The following is a 21,106-nucleotide window of genomic DNA, read 5'->3' on the forward strand; positions in this document are numbered from 1 at the left end:
TGATTGCCAGACAATCATTTGTGTCATAGCCATGGCATCTCTGATATACACTGTGGTTTCTTTGTTACATACTCTTAGCTCAAGGATTCTTTCATCTTGAGTCTTCAGCTGATGCCCTAAGTCAGTTTTTGTCTGTTCTTCTCATTGTTCCATCAGCATGGATGAGGTGTGATGTAGAGCTGTTAAATGGCATTATAAGCCTGTAGGTAAGGGGAAACAATGGTACTCAAAATAAGCAAGTGTCATTTTTTGCTCAGTTCCAGAAATACTGCAACATGACTATGACTATTTATCAATGTTGATAAATGCATACTAATACACACTGGAAAATATAATCCCAACTATACTACAGAATGATGGAATCTAAATGAGCTGTTACCACACAAAAAAAGAGATCTTGGAATCATTGTGGATAGTTCTCTGAAAACATCCACTCAGTGTGCAGCAGCAGTCAAAAAAACATTAGGAACCATTAGGAAAGGAATAGATAATAGGACAGAAAATATCATAATGCCACATATAAATCCATGGTACGCCCACACTTTGAATACTGCGTGCAATTCTGGTTGCCCAATTTCAAAAAAAGATATATTAGAACTGGAAAAGGTACAGAGAAGGGCAACAAAAATGATTAAGGGCATGGAACAGCTTCTGTATGAGGAGAGACCAAAAAGACTGGCATTTTTCAACATGGAAAAGAGGCAACTAAGGGGATACAATGGAGATCTATAAAATCTTGACTAGTGTGGAGAAACTTTCTTATTCACTGTTATTTACCCCTTCACATACCACAAGAACCAGGGGTCGGTCACTCAAATTAATAGGCAGCAGGTTTAAAACAAATAAAACGCAGTACATCTTCATACAACACACAGTCAACCTGCAGAACCCATTGCCAGGGAATGCGGTGAGCACCACCTGGATCCGGCACCCCGCACCCCAACCCGCTGCCCCGAGCCCTCTCCCACACCCAAACTCCCTCCCAGCCCCTGGACCCTGAACCCTCTCCCGCGCCCCAACCCCCAGCCCCACACCCCCTCCTGCATCCAAACTCCCCCTCCCTTAGTTAATCAGCATTTTTCACTTACCAGCACCCCTCCTTCCCCCAACATGCCAGATGAAACAGCTTTTACTGTACTAATATGAAATGTTTTCACATAAGATAGTCTTAATTGTTAAAGTGTCTCAAAAGTGATAATAGTTTCTATACTTTCAATTGAAACTTGCTGATCAGATCAGTCTCATACTGAAGGTTGTGCCCCAGTAGCAGTAGACTGCATGCCCATAGTTTGCATTGCACAGTGGGTAGATATAAAAGTACATGAATTCCTAATGTAATGCTTCTCCATTTGTAAGCTTTTGTACATACAAGTTAAACAGTTAGTCTGCCTGGTAGAGGATTTTAATGTGTAATTACTATGCATGCAGTATAAGCCTTTGAAATATTCTAAAAACTAGCCTTTTAATTCAGGTCAATATTAGCGTTAGAGATGACAATACACAGCTTCGTATTATGAATATGCCAAACTTATGGGAGAAAGAAATAGCCTAACAAGAAGTAGCGAAGACAAAAGTCCACAAACAAGTCCTTGCCTCCGCACTGAACAGGGATGAAGAGCATGTTGCAGCTCTTAACCATGTCGTCAACAATATGACAAATCCATTTCCAGAGGGGCTTACCAACATACCTCTTGCATGTAACATGAGATGTGCAAGAGATTCTACTGAAAAGAGCAGATGCTGATGAAGAACAAATGAAGAGATCTGTAAGAGGTGCAGTTGATTCTGATGGGACATGTAGCTTCTTCAGCCCAGTCAAGAAATCTGGCATCAAAGCATTTACTGACTTGGCCAAGACGGCCAAATTTAAGTCTGGCAACTTCCCCAGAGCCACATCTTTAGCAAGATGCAGAGATAATGTTTCAATGGCAACTATTTCTCAGTCACCCAATAGGACCTGTGCATATGTCCCTCTTCCATGCTGATGGAACAATGAGAAGAACAGAAAAAAACTGAATTAGAGCATCAGTTGGAGGCTTAAGATGAAAGAATCCTTGAGCTAAGAGATGTAACAAAGAAACCACAGTGTATATCAGAGATGCCATGGCTATGACACAAATGATTGCTGGAAACAAATTTGACATTCAGTGAACTGGCTGCCGAGTACTTGAGGCAGGTCCTAAAAGGATTTGACAAAGCTAATTCTGTAATTGAAATCTTTGATAGATATGACAACAATAATGCTCTGAAAACTGCAGAAAGTCAGCACCGGACAGAATCTAAGGCTGCGTGCAAGAAATATCAGGTGACTGGTGGATGCCCTGTGCCTCCACAGAAAACATTTCTAAATGTGGTCCAACAAGCAGTCACTTGTAAAATTCCTCTATAAATATATTGTTCAAAATGTACCTCAGAGTGTAGGAGCACACCCAACACAGACACTCCTTCTCACTGGAGGCTTTTCCAAAGAGGTGCTGAAGATGCCCAGGAGTGCAGTACCCAAAAAGAAGTAGACAAAATGATGCTTCTGCATGCTGTATATGCCAGCATGGTCTCTTGGCGTCAAAGGAAACTTAGGAATTAGGTCACCTGATACAGATGTTTTGGTCCCTGCTGTTCAATGCGTTCCAAAAAAAGAATACACAAAACATGTGGATTGAAACAGGCACCTTTACCAGCACAACTAACAAGCAATGCTTCATACCTGTGCATGCCATTTGTGATGCTCTCCTGACTTTTGCTGTACACGAATTAACAGTATGTGTCTCTGTGTCATCCATATTTGGTATGGGGGGGGGGGGAGGGAAGCAGTGGGGGAATCTGTGTTTAATGTTGTCAAAACAAAGAGAGCTTACCACTTCAGAGATCTTGACAACTCAGGAGACAGTGACAGAAAAAGTTGCAATTTTTGCAGCAACGAAGTTGGTAGCAGTGCTGTATGACCAGAGTCAGAAAGAAAAGACCACCCCCATAGAGACCTAGCTTGTGCCTCAATCTAGCCATCAAAAAGGACAAGTCACTGGCCAAACTCCTACCACACAAGGACAGTTTTGAAGAGCATGTCAAAAGAGCACCCTGGCAAACAGAGACTTGGATGTCTTTGCACGTAGGAAAACCAGATATTGGATCACTATTGCAACATGGATGGAAAAATGTGACTGATGAATTACTTCCTGTATCCTTCAAGTGCCCAATGGCATCTGAGCTTTTACAAGACCTTATTTGTGCAGAACAGTGGTCCCCAAATGGTGGGGAGTGGGCCCCTCCCCAGGAGGGAGTCCACTTCTAGGGCAAGGATACTGTTGTGAGAGTGGTCCCGGAAGCGGAATGGAGGATGTAGTGTTGTGAACTTGATCATATAGCGCTAATGACATCTAGGACCCACTTGTCTATTATCACACTCCATGCTGGTAGAGTCTTCGGCAGCCTCTGAAGGGGGTGACTGGCAAGAGCGGTGGTGTGCATAGTGGTTGACTGCTCCCTAGACGTACTCAGAAATAGCGCTTACATGAAGAGTGGGTTTGCTGTACAGAGGACTGAACTTGATGGGCCAGGTGGACGGGACCTCTAGGTCTTCAGATGCTTTTAGGGAGGCTCGTAGGGTCACTGGTGGTAAAACTGGGGAGCTTTGCACCGCTGTGCGGGAGCTGGCCGATAAATCTTTCACAGGGGTGTTGACATATAAATACCCAGCAATTGCAAGGTGTCTCTAGAGCCTTTATGCAAGTGTAGGGAATCATCCGTTTTCTGGCTTAAGATGTGGGATTCATCAAAGAGAATGTCTTCAATTGTATTCTGTACCTCCCTAGGGAAACCAGAGGAGTGTAACCAGGATTCCCTCCTCAATGATTCCAGTGGCCATAGAGCACAAAGATCTGTTCACAGAGCCTACTACAGCCTGAAGCTTGGTTCTGGCGACTCACGTGCCCTCCTCCAGAATAGCTTGGAAGCGAGCATGATCCTGTTGGGGTAACTTGTCCGCAAACTGGCCATAGTTCAAAAAGCCATATTTAGCCAGCAGTGCCAGGTAGTTAGAGATGTGGAACTGAAGACTGGCTAAAGAAAAGACCTTGCTACCTAGAAGGTCTAACCTCTTAACATCCACGTTCCACTCCAACCAACAGGGAGGGTATTGCCTGGCACACTCCTTAGCGGCCTGCATAACCAAATAATTAAGTGGGGGGAGAGAAAACAGAAATTCAGACCCCCTTCGGTGGAGCATAGTACCTCTTTTCCGTCCCCTACATGGTGGGGGTACACATGGCCAGTGTATGCCACACGGTGCAAGTGAAGAATGGCACTGTTGATCGGTAGTGCCACTCTGGCCAGTACTGATGCGTGGAGAATGTCCTGCAACTTATGCGGACGGTCTTGACCTCTGCAACAGCTCCTGGAATTAGTGGTAGTCATCCAGGACTGAGAAAGGAATTGACGACTTGGCCACATTGGGAAATGAGGGGAACTGCTCTGGATCTGGCGGCACTGTTGGAGCTGGGCTAACCAGTGTGTCCTCCAATCCCAAATGTCTACTCAAAAAAGGATGGAATGGTGAAATAGAAGACTCCTCTCGGGTGGGTTGGGACAGTTCTGAAGACAGATAGTGGAGCCAAGAACCCCAGTAAGGCCAACCCAGGGGATCCTGAGGCTATTGCAGTGGTGCCCCTAGTGGCTCGTGTGCTGGGGCAAGGGAGGGTAGTGTTGCTGGACTGGCGGAACCCTTGAGTAGTCATGCCATTGGAACAGGAGCAGTGGACCACACATACCAGCAGAGTCCTCTCACGTGGAGGAATTGGATTTTTGTACAAATGGTGGCACCGTCAGAATGGAGTGAGCCATGGGGGAGCGCTCAGGAACATGGCTGGAAGGCAGCAAGTCTAAAGTAGGAGAACAGACCCGTCTGGGGGCGGGGTGGGCGGGGGGGCGCGCAATGTCCTGAAATACACAGAGACTTCAGCTCATCCAGGGCAAACAGTTCATGAGGACCGGGGCAGAATCCTGCCTCCCCGGAGTCAACGGCACAGTCCACTGACGGAACCAGAAGCTGCCTCAGAACGGACTATTCATGGGACTTCGGCAGAACCGGTGCAGAAGGGGTACTCATGAACCAGGACCGATGGATCCAGTGTGTGGCACGACTTTTTGTCACACTTGTGGGCCTTGGAATGCGCTACTTCTCCATGGCTGGAAGTTGCAGATGATGCAGCATCTTTCTTGGGCCCTGAGGAAGACTTACTGCTATGCTTATGCACATGCTTCCTTGCCTCACGACTAGGGCCCGGCACAGGGTCCATAGCACTGGTACTGGCGGAACCGCTTTGAAGTTCTGTGGTAGAAGGAGCACTTCTGCATTGCTCAGGCCGATGTACCGGGGCATACCCCAGCCTAGATCAGACTGCAGCCTCATGGTAAACTGCTTCTTAAGGCGGAGAGCCCGACCTTCTCAGGTACGGGCAGGGAAGAGGCGGCACATACTGTACCTGGACGCAATGTAGACTTCCCCCAAGCAATACAGGCAGCACTGGTGCTTGTCACTGACCAAAAACAAGCAAGGGCAGGAAGCGCAGATCTTGAACCCTGGCATCTTCAGCATAATCCAGTACCCATGTGTGGGTGCTGGGGGGTGGGTAGGTCGGCAGGAAAACTGCTGAAGCAGCATCTCAAAGTCATTAAATCCTAAGAAAAGTACTACTAACAATAAAAACTACTACAAAAACAATAAAATGCTAACTATACACAAAAATAAAAAAGTTTTTCACTATGTATGAAAAGTGCGTCACAAGGAACGAGAACAGCAGAAACTCTGATGTGGATTACTAGGTGGTGAGAAGGAACTGAGGGCGTGGTCAGTCTGCCCCACCCTTTATTGTCTCGGTTGAAACCATGAGGCAGTACAAGGGTGCATATACAGACCAGTGGACACTACTACTTTCAAAAGCTCAGGCTCCAGGCACATGGCATATTCACATAACCCTCAGTGGAATACAATAGGGACAATCACTTGAAGAACTAAAACTGCTCCAAACCAAAAGCCATTTTCATCCCATTGGTCCCCTTTCATACACAGAGACCCATCTCCCTGAAAAACCTTCACAGGAGAACCCATCAGCATATCCTGAACATCACTAATGCCCTACAATCCCAAGGCCCACAGAAGTTAACTTGAGTCATTCCATCGACCTCAGTGGGTTTTGGATTAGACCGTGAATGTGGGCTCTGCTAAATCAGGTGGGAAAGAGTGAACTTCAGAGCTTGGACGTCCTCATAACACCTTTCCATTTAAACTAGGGGCTATTATATTAAATAAAGTAGATCACGAGTGCTGCATTATCCACAGGGAAAGCCTGAAATATTCAGAACCCTAAAGTGATCAGTGAAATAATTAACTGTCCTAATTAATCATTCACACCTCTCAGAGCTATTGTTTCAGGCTGTATGAAGATTCAGGAAACATAACTGAATGTAAAACAATGCAGTAATCTTTTAAAGATTTTTTTTGCAAACTTTAGACATTCTCTCTGAAATGAATGCTTAGATTGTGTCTCAAAACTCTGGCAAGGATTTGATTCTGTTGCAAATTCCAAAGTTGTGCATCAAAAAAATATAAAGGTTCTACTTATGAAAATAGGGGTGCCAAGAAAGGGACACAATATTAAGTTCTAAAACAAGCAAGAAATGCAGACCCTCACCTTAATTACTATAGTTTATCCTGACAAGTTCTTCTGTCACACAAGGATACACAGTGTATTTTTGTTCTTTCCCATATGTCCCAGATATCAACAGCAACCAAGGCTCCGTCTCAGGCCAAGGCAGTTGAGAAGGAACTGAGGGCGGTTTACCTATGCAGCTCGATACAGCATTCGTGCATGACTTAAGGATGCATACAAACACATGTGCGGGCCAAACGGATGCTGCTAAATAAAAATCTCCAAGAGGTGCATAATCACTTCAAGTGGAGCACCCATGGGAATGCTACTCGAAGAAGTAAACTTAGCAACAAATGCCAGCTACTAATTCTTACACCCCCTTACGCCCGGGAAGGGGGAGAGACAAGATTCCTAGGAGAAAATTTACAGCTAGAAAACATTCTGCAAGGCAATTCTTCACTGTCATCAACACTCTACGCTTCCTAACAGCCTACTGGGATAAAATTTAGCTTCGCCTTTGTATTATGGCAGCACCCAAAGGCCCTGATCAAACTCAGGGTTGCCTTGTGTTAGGCACAGTACAGACACAGTCCCTAATGTGAAGAAGATCTCTGTGTAAGCTTGAAAGCGTGTCTCTCTAACTAACAGAAGTTGGTCCAATAAAAGATTATCTCACCCACCTTGTGTCTCAAATGTTTTATTACTCACGTAGTTCAAGCACTAGAAACAGCAGCAATCACAGAGAAAAACAATGCTGAATGAAAGCGGGAGATCAGTACATCGATCAGTAACCTTAGTGGTTAGTATCAGTACCATGCAATCCTTCTGGGGAGAAAAACAAAAAAACAGAACACTCCTGCTTCAAAGGGTATGGATGGCTAAGGGAACTGGTAATTGGATACAGAGCTTTTTAGAAATAGGCTACCAGTCAGAATCCAGCCCACGCTGGAAGTAAGCAAAAACAATCAGCATCTAATGGCTGTTTAGCAACCTATGCAGTGGTTATAGATTACAGGAAATGGAATAGACACCACCTCTCTCCCTCACACACACGCACTATATTTGGCACACCTGGCCTTCCCATTGGCAGTCCCAGCAGAGATGCCAATAACTGAATAGATCGTGGAGACTTCACTCCCGCTTTCATTTCTACAGGTAGTCCCGCAGAGCTTCAGTGAGGAAGATTACAGTATTCTTGTCAGCAAGTTAAGGAAGTATGGGCTAGATGAATGCACTATAAGGTGGGTAGAAAGCTGGCTAGATTGTCGGGCTCAACGGGTAGTGATCAATGGCTCCATGTCTAGTTGGCAGCCGGTGTCAAGTGGAGTGCCCCAGGGGTCGGTCCTGGGGCCGGTTTTGTTCAATATCTTCATAAATGATCTGGAGGATGGTGTGGATTGCACTCTCAGCAAATTTGCAGATGATACTAAACTGGGAGGAGTGGTAGATACGCTGGAGGGGAGGGATAGGATACAGAAGGACCTAGACAAATTGGAGGATTGGGCCAAAAGAAATCTGATGAGGTTCAATAAGGATAAGTGCAGGGTCCTGCACTTAGGATGGAAGAATCCAATGCACCGCTACAGACTAGGGACCGAATGGCTAGGCAGCAGTTCTGCGGAAAAGGACCTAGGGGTGACAGTGGACGAGAAGCTGGATATGAGTCAACAGTGTGCCCTTGTTGCCAAGAAGGCCAATGGCATTTTGGGATGTATAAGTAGGGGCATAGCGAGCAGATCGAGGGACGTGATCGTTCCCCTCTATTCGACACTGGTGAGGCCTCATCTGGAGTACTGTGTCCAGTTTTGGGCCCCACACTACAAGAAGGATGTGGATAAATTGGAGAGAGTCCAGCGAAGGGCAACAAAAATGATTAGGGGTCTAGAGCACATGACTTATGAAGAGAGGCTGAGGGAGCTGGGATTGTTTAGTCTGCAGAAGAGAAGAATGAGGGGGGATTTGATAGCTGCTTTCAACTACCTGAAAGGGGGTTCCAAAGAGGATGGCTCTAGACTGTTCTCAATGGTAGCAGATGACAGAACGAGGAGTAATGGTCTCAAGTTGCAATGGGGGAGGTTTAGATTGGATATTAGGAAAAACTTTTTCACTAAGAGGGTGGTGAAACACTGGAATGCGTTACCTAGGGAGGTGGTAGAATCTCCTTCCTTAGAGGTTTTTAAGGTCAGGCTTGACAAAGCCCTGGCTGGGATGATTTAACTGGGAATTGGTCCTGCTTCGAGCAGGGGGTTGGACTAGATGACCTTCTGGGGTCCCTTCCAACCCTGATATTCTATGATTACAATGCCAATGTTTATTACATACGTACCACCCTGTGGCCATCTGGCAAGTTTCACTTACTGAAGTGACCAATATACATATATTTTTTAAATAGTTTTAAGAGAGAGAGAGAGAGAGAGAGAGAGAGAGAGTGTGTGTGTGAGTGTTTATTTAAAACTGGAGCCTGTCTCTACCCCTGGCTCATGTGCAAAGAAGAAATAAAAGAAGAAATAAAGTTTCAGTACATTTAACAGAGAACAAAAACCCTTCAATGAAAGGGCCCTCGAGCTTGGCTGTTTCTTTGCATTCATCTGTCAGGTCCAAGTGCTCAGATCTGACCAGTGCTTCCTGCAGGCTCCCCAACTCCTGAGGGAGAAAGGAGTCAGCACTCTCTGCTTCCCCCGCGACTGCCTTCCTTCCTGAGCAAGCACCCAGGCCAAGGAGAAAACCTCTGCAGGGCTTGTGGGAACCAGAACTTCGCATTTCCCGCCTCAGCGCCCCCTAGCATGTAGGACAGCTGCCCCGCGGGAGGCCCTGGGGAAAAGCCTGTGTGGGTGGGCGCGCCCTGGGGCTTGGTGGAGATTGTTGGCTTGACCACAAGCCCTGTAACAGGGGGTGGTCTGGGCTGTCGCCTAACTCGGTCTGTGCTCCTAGCCAAGGCAGCGCCTTCTCCTCAATACTCGCAGGCACCAGCCCCAACTCCCCTTGGCCGCTGTTAGCCGTTTGTTTTAATCCCCCATCAGGGAGCTCCCTGCTGAATGCGCACTGGCAATCTGTGCCAGCAGCCTCCCCTCCCCTCCTGAGGCTGGGGAGGCTGTACTCAGAGAAATACCTTCTTGAGAGTCACCACTTTCAACAGCAGCTGGACCAGCTCTTTCTCATGGGATCCCAGCTTATCCCCCTGAGCACCAGCAGTCTTCCCGAACAAGATCACCAGGTAGTCAGGAGGGGAGGAGGCAATGGCCAGGGGTAGAAGCAGGAGGAGGAGGTGAATTGATGGCGGGGGCAGCAAAGAGTGGGAGGAAGCAACAGCAAAAGGATGAAAGGGCAGAAGTAGGGTGGATACAAGAGGCGGGAACACCAAACTGGGGTTGAGGCAGCAGAAGGAAGGATGAAAAGTAGAGAGGTCCCAGGAGAAGGAGGGAGGCGAGAAGCAGTAGCAAAAACTGGGGGATAAGTGGGTGAGAGGCAGCAAGAGACAGAGGAGCCAATAGCACAGGGAAGGGGCAGCTGTAACTCGAAGGTAATGGGGGCAGGAGGAGAAGCCACTTCCTAGCAAATGACAAAGCTGCCTATGATCTCAACGTGTCTTCTAGGGCCCAAAGGAGCTCAGCTGAGACCTGGCTGTCCAGCCCCTCGCTCACTCTGCCTGGTCACTGCAACGGCCCTTCTCCCTGCTGATGACATGTAAAACCAAAGAAATGTGAACAGCTATGACACCACGTCGTGATCGCTACAGTCCCAGTGCCATTCTCGCCTGGGGCTCCGTGAAAGGAGAAGGGAGGGTGTCCTGGTGTTTGTCGTGCAGGGGGAGGTTCAGGGGACAATGTGTCTGCCGCCTATCCACCCCACTGCAGGAAGAAGAAACTCCAACACGAGACGCATTTTAAAGAACCCCAAATGAACACCATAGGGAAACCAGCTCTGCTGAAGCTTTGAACAAGGGAGTAGGGTCAGAGAAGGGAAGGTGGATTGTAGGGGGCCAGGGGGATGGGGAGCCAGTCTCCTAGGGAAGAGAAAGGAGATGATGAAGAGCAGGTGAGGTGACTTCTCTGCTGGGAATGGAAGGAAAACGGTGATCATGTGGAGAAGAGGGATAGAAGTGGGGCTAGGAGAGGAAGGGAGGCAAATGTGGGGTTTGCCAGTACAGCTTATTTTGCTTGGAGGCACTGGATAAGATACTGATAAAAGCGCAGTTTGGCTGGGATAAGCTAGTTTGCTAAGGACACTCTGTCGTACAGTACAGCAGTGCTCCCATTGTAGGCCTGGCATCTGTTCCTTACACATCCATAGCACACCCACCTCTCCTGGCCAGTCATGCACCCTGCATGTGCGCACAGCGTGCAAACCCCTGTCTATTAGCACCAACAGGTATCCCAGATACACTAGCACAGACACGCTGGTTGTGACGGTCCCACAGACAGCTCACCACAGTACAAACACACTCACACAGCTGTCCACATAATAACCATCCCGGTCACACGTTCTCCTTGCTGAACACCCCAGAAAATGACTGAATTCTTTTCAGGAAGACAGAGGCATTGTCCCTCTGCTGTCTGAGGTTAGAGCAGCCTCTTCCCTGCCAGTTTCTTCCCCCTCTCCCTTTTCCTTACTTAGCATTAATGTCACCCCAAATTGCTCATTCATCATCCAAAATTAGCCAAATGAATTGTGTTGTTATTCCAGTTATGACAATGAATGACCTGACATCAAAAAACATTTTGAATTTGCAGCGAGAAGGCAATCAATTATTTCATTCCCCTGCCTGGCTGGGAGCACCAGGTTTTGCCCTGGAAACAGTCTGTGCTCCATTAAGAAAAAGAATACTTGTGGCACCTTAGAGACTAACAAATTTATTTGAGCATGAGCTTTCGTGAGCTACAGCTCACTTCACCGGACTGAATGCATCCGATGAAGTGAGCTGTAGCTCACAAAAGCTTATGCTCATATAAATTTGTTAGTCTCTAAGGTGCCACAAGTATTCCTTTTCTTTTTGTGAATACAGACTAACATGGCTGCTACTCTGAAACCTGCTCCCTTAATGGTATTTCAAAGCCCCAGTCAGGAGACTGGAGTATTTCATTTCATGCCCTAGCAATTACCAAGGTAGTTGTTGCTGTTAATCCCCTGCAGCCTGTTAAACTAAGGCTGCTCTTTTGTTTGGGATGGGGTTGGTATGCGCCTTGCATGCGTGTTGATTAACCCGTCTGGGGCTGCTTGTTTAATCAGGGCTGCTCTCAAGCTGGGGCTTCCTTGACTGGCAACGTTGATTTCCCATCCCCACTCCCTAGCAACTGTTGAGCCGCTGGGGATTCCCTCCCTGCTGGAGGCAGCTGAGGGGGATTCCCGCCCGCCCACACCCAGTCTTCTGGTTGGGTGTGGCAAGGGAGCACCCACCGGCCATTGATGGAACTTGTTCTGTGCAGAAACAGCAGTGCTGCGTTCCTGCCCAGATTAGGAAGTGGGTGATGGGCAGTTTTCTGCTGACTCCTTTTCAGGATCAGAGGAGGGAGCCTAATAGCAATTCAAGGCAGTGAGCCCAGCCCAGCCCCTCTCAACATCTCCCTGTCCCTTTAAGCACATTTCAAGGGTAAGAAGGCAGCAACACCACCCACTGAGAAGGAATCCATCAAATCAGCGCTGCAGCTACTCCGGGCAGCATTGCAGCCTGTGGTTTGGGCAGAGAGTCGCATCTCAGCTGTACTGTGAGTTCATCAGGCGCATCTGGCATCTGGGCTGTCCTGTCCCTGCAACGTGCACTTCGTTAAAGCACCGTCTGCTGCTGGAAAACAACCATCTCTTTGGCTAAGAGCATGGCAGGGCAGGTGGGATGTCCTCTCCCAGCTGGCTGACATCCTGAAGGGGATGGCGGGATGAGATGGGAGACTGAGACCGGGATCAACGGTCAGAGGGTCCAGGATCAACCGGTTGGTGACCACTGCTCTAATCAAGGGATGCCTTTAAGCTTGTCTGTACACTGTTTTTTTTATTGCTGTATTTGTATCCATTGAGAAAACAATATTGTTACAGAGGAACCCCCTCTAGTGTGGACAATTAGATAGGAGTATAACTTTTAGCAGATGATACAGAGGTCTACTAATGAAAAGCACTATATAAGAACAAGCTATTATTATTCCCCTCTACCTATAGGAATAAGCTACATTGATATGAGCACCTTTCTGGTGGTATAATTGCACACACAGTAGGGGATACTTCTTTAACTCTTCCAGTTTCTAAACCGACAGTTACAGCGATACAAAACCCGCATTTAAACCCGGTCTTAATGTTTTCAGTGGCCTCACCCATTGGCCCCAAAAGGTTAAAATGTCAGTAAACTCAAAGGAAGAATTGTAAGCAACGTTGTTGTAGACGTGTCAGTCCCAGGATAGTAGAAGGACAAGGTAGGTGAGGTAATATCTTTTATTGGACCAACTTTTGTTGGTGAAAGAGACAAGCTTTCTTGTCTCTCTCACCAGCAGAAGTTGATCCAATAAAATATATTACCTTATCCACATTGTTTCTATATAGGCAGAACTGTCATTCAAGAATAATCCTGATTTCCTCATTAGCATTTTTCCAACACAAAACCTAATTTGCACCAAAATGTTTGACAATGACTACATAAAACAAAGGGAAATGTAAGTGATTTAAAAAAAATGTTTACATATCAATGCCAGTGTGACTTTAGCTCGCTGGATTTAGCGCATGAGTCAACAGTATCCATGCTTAACAGCTTTAATACTCCATTTTCTCAAACCATTTTCCTCTTATTTTACCTTATCCTCCTTGGGGTTTTCCCCGCCATTGTGAGTGTAAATAGTCTGCATCAAGCCTTTGACCCCTCCCTGATCCTCTAAGAGTAGACCTCTCTGCTTCATGTGAGAGCCAAGCAGCAAAGTGAAAGTAACAAGGGTTACAGTGCAAAACACATTGATTAGTCTCCTTATTGAATATGGTCTTTATTTGCATTTTCACTCAAGTCACTAGGTTCAAACCGAGTTTATCTGCTATCATATTTAAACACATATTTAAGAACAAAGCCAACACAAATGAACAGAGAGGAGCTAAAAGTATCCGTTTCACGTTGTAACTGAATAGTATAGCGAATTCACACATCAGAATGTGGACATTATTTAAAATCAAAGATCAGCAAAAATGTATGTGAACCAGGCCAGAAGGTATGAAGTAGTGTGTATAGAAACAATTTACAGAATTATGAACTAAATTATAGTAGTAACAAGAGGCCCCAAGCAGGATGATTGTTCTAAATGAGAAACATTCCTATGTGTGAAAAGAAAAGGAGTACTTGTGGTACCTTAGAGACTAACAAATTTATTTGAGCATAAGCTTTCGTGAGCTACAGCTCACTTCATCGGATGTCACTGTAGCATAAAATATTGTGCCAGAGGGCTACTGATAATATTTTGATTTACATAGCAAAATCACCCCTACCATCCTGTAACATGGTGCTCAAGCAAGCGGTAGCAAATGTAGTGTGACAAAGTTCCTGCTCTACCTTGGTGGGTCTTGCGCTTATTGGTGGATTTGCTCGCCTTGGAGCTTCACTGCAGCCCTCAGCTTGGCCGTTTTTCTGAACCCACAGTCCAGGTCAACTCCTCCTGTGTCTGATCAGAAATTGGGAGGATTTGGGGGGAACCCAGGCCCGCCCTCTACTCCGGGGTCCAGCCCAGGGGCCTGTGGAATGCAGCTATCTAGAGTGCCTCCTGGAACAGCTGTGCAACAGCTACAACTCCCTGGGCTACTTCCCCATGGCCTCCTCCCAACACCTTCTTTATCCTCACCATAGGACCTTTCTCCTGGTGTCTGATAATGCTTGTACACCTCAGTCCTCCAACAGTCCACGTTCTCACTCTCAGCTCCTAGTGCCTGCCTCTTGCTCCCAGTTCCTCACACGCACACCACAAACTGAAGTGAGCTCCTTTTTAAACCCAGGTGCCCTGATTAGCCGCATTAATTGATTCTAGCAGCTTCTTGATTGGCTGCAGGTGTTCGAATCAGCCTGTCAGTCTTAATTGTCTTGATTATTCTGGAACCTTCCTTGTTACCTTACCCAGGGAAAAGGGACCTACTTAACCTGGGGCTAATATATCTGCCTGCTATCACTCCTGTAGCCATCTGGCCTGACCCTGTCACAGTAGGTATAGCCAAATGAGCCTTAATTTTGTGTTAAGAATGAAGGGTCTCAAAACAGCAAAGCATGAAAGATTAAAGCACCCAAAAGCATAAGGCAAATACTGACCACAATGTCTGTCAATTAATTACAAGGGGAAATGTTCAGAAAATACACACACTTAGCAGGTTTCAGAGTAGCAGCCGTGTTTGTCTGTATTCGCAAAAAGAAAAGGAGGACTTGTGGCACCTTAGAGACTAACAAATACTAATGCAGATGCCAGCTGGCACATGGATCAATTAACTGCATCAAACTACATCACCATCTGGTGTCAAAGACAAATACATCAATGTAACAAAAATTTATATCACTGTTCCAAAAACGCAGTTTGAGGCTTCCTGGTGCACAATTTCAACTAATCTGACCATATGCAGATCACATGCTGAGGAGACGCCACTGTAGTTTGCAAAGTACTTTGAATTCCTATGGGAAGAAAGAGTCTCTACATAAGCAAACGTTTGCTTTTTTTAAGCTTTAACTCTATTTTGAAATTCGTTAGACACTTGAAACAACTGACTCCCACTTCAAGGCTTTTCCAGTAGACTCTCAGAAGGAAGTGATAAAGAATTACTGGTGTTTGGGAAAACTTATTTCTGGAGTCAAGCCAACACAGGCACCATCTTCTTCCTAGAGAGAAACTAGTTGGTGTGTGTTTGCCCCTGCACACACACGCATACACATATAAAAAAGAATAAGCAAGTGACAGTATGCTTAATCAACTGCATATTGTTATGTGGGCATGTATGAGTAGCTGTACAATGGTGGCAGGGGGCCCTCAAAGTGACTGACGAGCACATCTTGCTTTTCCATCAGGACATTCCTTGTCCATTACAAAAAACTGCCTCTGACTTTTCCCCATCACCCAAACTACTAACCAAACCAAATCCACTGAAGTGGCCATGGCACTCAACCACACACAGAAGATTAGTTTAGATTATTTTAAATTCCCCAGCTTCTTCAATAGAATTACATGCTGAAAGCAAGTACCTTGCTGAACTGAGGCCGTAAACTTTTAACTATCCCCAAAAAGGAATGTTTAAAAGACAGCACTCAAAACAATCATCATTTAAATAGCTCCTTCAAATTATTCACCTAAGGCCAATCTTTATGTTGCAATAATCAATAGTGGAACACTACTAAATGCAAAAATGGTGAGGTGGAAGATTAACACCCTTTTATGTGGAAACTTATAGCAGGCAGATAACAGATGTTTGCAGTCTCATGTGGTCCTGCAAGTATACCAGATTAATGTCACCTAAGGTAAAACACTGATATTTTCTTCCAGCACCTCAGAGGGTTTTTTTAAGCTGAACTTGTATTGTCCCTGCAGGAGCATTGCCACTGGGTAATTCACCTCCCTTTGTTGGCCCTGTCTGAAAGGCAAGTTGAGGGCTTTAAACTATGAAATGTAATTTATACAGGTAATAGATGTGGTGATCAGAATCCATTCACTCCACCTATTATGTTTTTAAAGTTACATTGCAAGTTTCAAAGCCTCCAACTTACCTAAATATACACAATTGGTCCAATAAAGGGATAGAAGCAATCCTGCCAGACTCTCCCTGAAGGAATGTTTAGCAACATGTTCTCCCCTGAAGGGCCAATGAGAAGGAAATGTGAGGTCTTAATTTTTATCTTCTCCTGGATTTTGAAATAAAACATGGAGACAAGACAGAAAAGTCTGAGCTCCTAAGTTTATTAGACTAGGCAAAACATTAGAACATATATTGCAGGAAATAGCCCCGCATTGGCAAAGGTTATTATTTAAATAACCTAGCAGATTTTTTCCACCTTTAATTTATGCGATTAAAAAGAATACCAATTAATACTCATCGCTTCCCTGGAGAGGTTGCTGCTGGAAGTCCTTCATTAATGTGCTGCCTACAAAATTCTAGTCACAGTATAAAGGGTTAAAATCTCCAAGGTACAGAATGGCCTTACCTTGTTGGCACGTAGTTGCTTGTAGAGATCTGTCTGTTGCCTTATGCGATACTCCAAGTCAGAGATCTGAGCCTGCAGCCACGTCCACTGACAGATAATGGTTGCTCTCTCCATTGCCCATTGGCACTCTGCATGATGATGCCTGGAAAGCAAAAGTTTGCGTACTTTAATCACTTCCATTTACTTAAACTAATTTACTCTACATACAAAATCAACTAGGATAGGCAAATATTCACAAGTAAAATTAATCACAAATTCATTTTAAAAAAAGAGACCTATAAATAGCTTCTAAAGTCTATATCAAAACATTTCCTAAAAGGCAGGATCCAATAAGTTTTGCACTTCTCAAGCAATACCAACAATCCATTTCCAGCCACATACCAGCAATCATCCCGGCAATTATAAGGCAGTGAGAATGAATGGCTTAATTCTTCCTCAACTGCAGCAACACAAACTGTTATTCTCTTTGGTGACTTGTTAATCACAAAAAGTGGTCCGTCAAGGAAAGAGTTCTGCCTAGCCACCGGCACACAGAACGTAAGAAATCTTTTACAGTTCAGTGGGATTGAATTATTGTAAAATGATAAAAAGGCATCTTTTGCTCCATTGTACTCTAAAAAGGTATGACAACTTATCTTCACTGCCAGAGTTAGTTTACTTGAGTTCCTCCAATTGAGCTAGTCTAGCTAGAGTGAGGGCTCTTCTACACTGGACATTAGCATGCAGCAAGCCAGGGTCTGAATCTAAAGAACACTAGCTTGCCGTACCGTAATGTCCCCTTTGGACACTGTTTCTGTGCACTGGTTTAGACTATGTCTACACTATGCGCCTTTTAGCGACACAGCTGTGCCACTAAAAGGCGCGCAATGTAACCACTGTTTGTCGGCAGGAGAGAGCTCTCCCGCAGACAAAAAAACTTCCACCCCCAGCGAGTGGTAGTAGCTTTGTCGGCGGGAGAGCTCTCCTGCCAACAAAGCACTGTTCACACAGATGCTTTTCGTCGGCAAAACTTTTGTTGTTCGGGGTGTGTGCATTTTTTTCACATCTCTGAATGAGAAAAGTTTTGTCATTCAGTTTCCAGTGTAGACAAAGCCTTAGTGTAAGTCTTCTGGATTCACACCCTGGATTGCTGTACACTAAATTCAGTGTAGACAGGTCCTGAGAAGAAAGAGAAAGCAACCTTTCAGTGACCTCATTAGCAGATAGAATAACTAGATGAGCAGTTTGAGTTGTAACCTGTGCTGCTGCATGCCCACTGCACTACTACCTGAAGCATCAGCAGCCCTGAAGTTTCAAAACACTCCATGAGTAAAGCACTTCTTAAACTGAAACTAGAGATTTGTGTGTGCAGACAAGAGACTGGTTAGAGGCAAAACTCGAGATATACCTCAAGCCAACAATGCAGTGAAGACAAGCCCTAAGCTGCAGCTAGAATTTGAGTGGGATCCTGGCAAAACTAACTAGAGCACTTGGCACAGACATCACAGAAATAGGAGAAACCTAATATCTAGATTTCAGAGTAGCAGCCGTGTTAGTCTGTAGTCGCAAAAAGAAAAGGAGTACTTGTGGCACCTTAGAGACTAACCAATTTATTTGAGCATAAGCTTCGTGAGCTACAGCTCACTGAATGCATCCGATGAAGTGAGCTGTAGCTCACGAAAGCTTATGCTCAAATAAATTGGTTAGTCTCTAATGTGCCACAAGTACTCCTTTTCTAATATCTAGAGTCCTGTGAAATTTTTATTCTTTACAATTGTGTGTTTTATTTTTTAAGAATTTTTGTTATTTCATTTTATCCATGTGGGAGGGGGCTGGGAGTTGCAAAATGAGCCACCCTGCACTCATGTTGAGGTGGCAGCTCCAGTCCCACAGGACTGGGTCCGGCTCCCTGCTCTGGGTGTTGTGATCTGGCATATGGGTTTGCTGTGCCAGCTACTCAGGTTTGGCTTAGCCACCCTCATGAGCCAAGCAGCAACAACCAGAACTGAAAGCAGGGCCCAGCCACACAGGACAGGAGCCACCACTCCAGGGTGAGTTTTTTGTTTTATTTTGTATTTGCAAAAAACACATAAGGGCTACTACTATCTACCTTTTCCCATAAGAGAGTGTTCGCGATAAAACAGTTTGTTGCTTTCTGTTTGCTGCCATTAACTGTGGCAGAGAAGCATTTTATGCAATATAAACTTTATTCACAGTTGTGAGATTATGGACAACAAGAATTCAAATGCAAAAAGGATATGGCTATTTATGGTCCTCAAAAGAAGTACAAGGGAGACAGAACTCAAGGATGAAAAGGAAGGGCACTCACAGGACTTTTCAGCTCAAGAGCAAAAAAGACAAATCACCACAGAGGAAACGCTATGGCCATATGGGCTAATGCAATCCTTGGCAATCTTGAGTAAGAGTAGAGAGGTAATATTATCTATGAAGTTGGCACTGGTGCAACAGCTGCTGGAAGAGTGTGTCCAGTTCTGGTATCCACAATTCAAGGATACTGATAAACTGGAGAGAATTCAGGGAAGAGCCTCAAGAATGATTAAAGGATTAGAAAACCTGCCTTACAGTGGCAGACTCAGGGAGTTCAATCTAATAAACTTAACAAAAAGAAGGTTAAGGAATGACTTGATTACAATCTATAAATACCTATATAGAGAGCAAATATTTAATAACGGGCTCTTCAATCTAGCAGAGACAGGCATAATGTGATCCAATGGATGGAAGTTCATGGCCACTGTACAGCACTGTTACAGTGCACTCACTTAGTGTACAGCAAGCTAGTGTGTGAATCAGGAAAGCTCTGGCTTGGGTCGAGTTGAGCACTGCCCCAATAAATTCTATTGTCTGAACTGGAACAAGAGTTGACTTTTGTTCGTTTATCAACAGCCCCACCACTCAGAAGGTGGCTTGGACCATGTGGACGCTGTCCTGTACGTGAGTCTCTGAGCGATCCTTGATCAGCCAGTTGTCCAGGGTAGATCTGAACACCTCAGTGTCTGAGGCAGGCCATTACTACCGCCATGCACTTCGTGAAAACCTGGGGAGCTGTAGACTGGCTGAAGTGGAGAGTGGTGAAGAGAAGATCACTCACCTTGTGCAGTAACTGAGGTTTTTCAAGATGCACGTCCCTATGGGTGCTCTACTTCAAATGTTGGTGCGTTCTGGCACCACTGATCCAAGATTTTTGGTAGTAGAGTCTGTCAGGGTCGTGTGTGCACAGTAGTCATCTTGTAGCACTGTTGGCACCTTGACCAGTGCGCGCAGGGCGTGGCGCAACCCAATCGCCTCAGTTCCTTCTCTACTATAGAGTCCTTACTGCGAACTCCGAAGTAGAGGAGGAGGAGGATGGGTAGTGGAGCACCCACCAAGGGACACATCTCGAAGAACCTCAGTTACTGCACAAGGTGAGTAACGTTCTCTTCTTCGAGTGTTGTCCCTGTGAGTGCTCCAATTCAGGTGACTGTAGAGCAGTGCCCTTGTGCGGATGGAAGGGACTTTGGAGTTGCATTCACAGTGGAGGCTAGCACCGTTAGACCTGAGCTTGAGCTTTGAGATTGCATAATGGTTCGTAAATGTGTGTTCAGAGGCCCAGGTGGCCACTCTGCATGTCTACTATTGGTACATTATTTTTAAAAGCTATTGAGGTAGAATACTGATCTTGTCAAAATGGGCCTTTATCCTTGATGGGGGTTCTGTTTTGTGCGGTTGGTTACACATATGGATGCAACTGGAGATCCATTTATATAATTTCTGTGTGGATACTGCAGAACGCTTGGAACGCTTTGTCATTGTAACAAAAAGCCTTGGGAATTTTTGGAAAGGCTTTGTTTCGACCAGGTAGAATGCTAATGTGTGCGTAGAACAGTCTCTTGTGCATTTGCATGGCGCTTGAGATAAAATGTAAGCAGATGAATCCACTGACTGAGGTGGAAAGAGGATGATATTCTGTGTATAAATTTTGGATGTCGTCTCAGTGTGACTTTGTCCTTGAGAAATATGGTGTACGGAGGATGAGCCATGAAAGCCCCTATTTCGCTTACTTGTCGTGCAGACGTAATTGCAACCAAGAACGCTACCTTCATTGATAAATGAAGTAGGGAGCTGGTAGCTAGTGTTTCGGATGTGGTTCTGGTAAGGCTTCCGAGGCACCAGCGTTAAGTCCCATGCTGGTCTAGGGTCACGTATTTTCCAGTACATATTCTGTATGCCCTCGAGGAAGTGTTTCATCATCAGGAGCATGAATATCGATACGCCATCAAGCTTATGGTGAAAGGTGAGAATGGCTGATAAGTGTACTACAGCAAAGCTTGTAGAAAACCCTGAATTCTTTAGTTTT

At 45.3% G+C, this 21,106-nt stretch overlaps 1 protein-coding gene across 3 annotated transcripts in view; it reads right to left on the reverse strand.

Annotated features, from left to right (window-relative positions):
- The window catches only part of LOC141983395 (KAT8 regulatory NSL complex subunit 1-like), a 139,913-nt gene that overhangs the window by 78,922 nt on the left and 39,885 nt on the right, over positions 1-21,106 (reverse strand). For all 3 annotated transcript variants that reach the window (XM_074946485.1, XM_074946487.1, XM_074946486.1), the window contains one exon: positions 16,774-16,915. In XM_074946485.1, the coding sequence (XP_074802586.1) occupies positions 16,774-16,915 (142 nt within the window). The remainder of the gene's footprint in view (positions 1-16,773; positions 16,916-21,106) is intronic.

The sequence above is a fragment of the Natator depressus genome, chromosome 2 (genome assembly GCF_965152275.1).
Source record: "Natator depressus isolate rNatDep1 chromosome 2, rNatDep2.hap1, whole genome shotgun sequence".
In the NCBI taxonomy this organism is placed as follows: Eukaryota; Metazoa; Chordata; order Testudines; family Cheloniidae; genus Natator; species Natator depressus.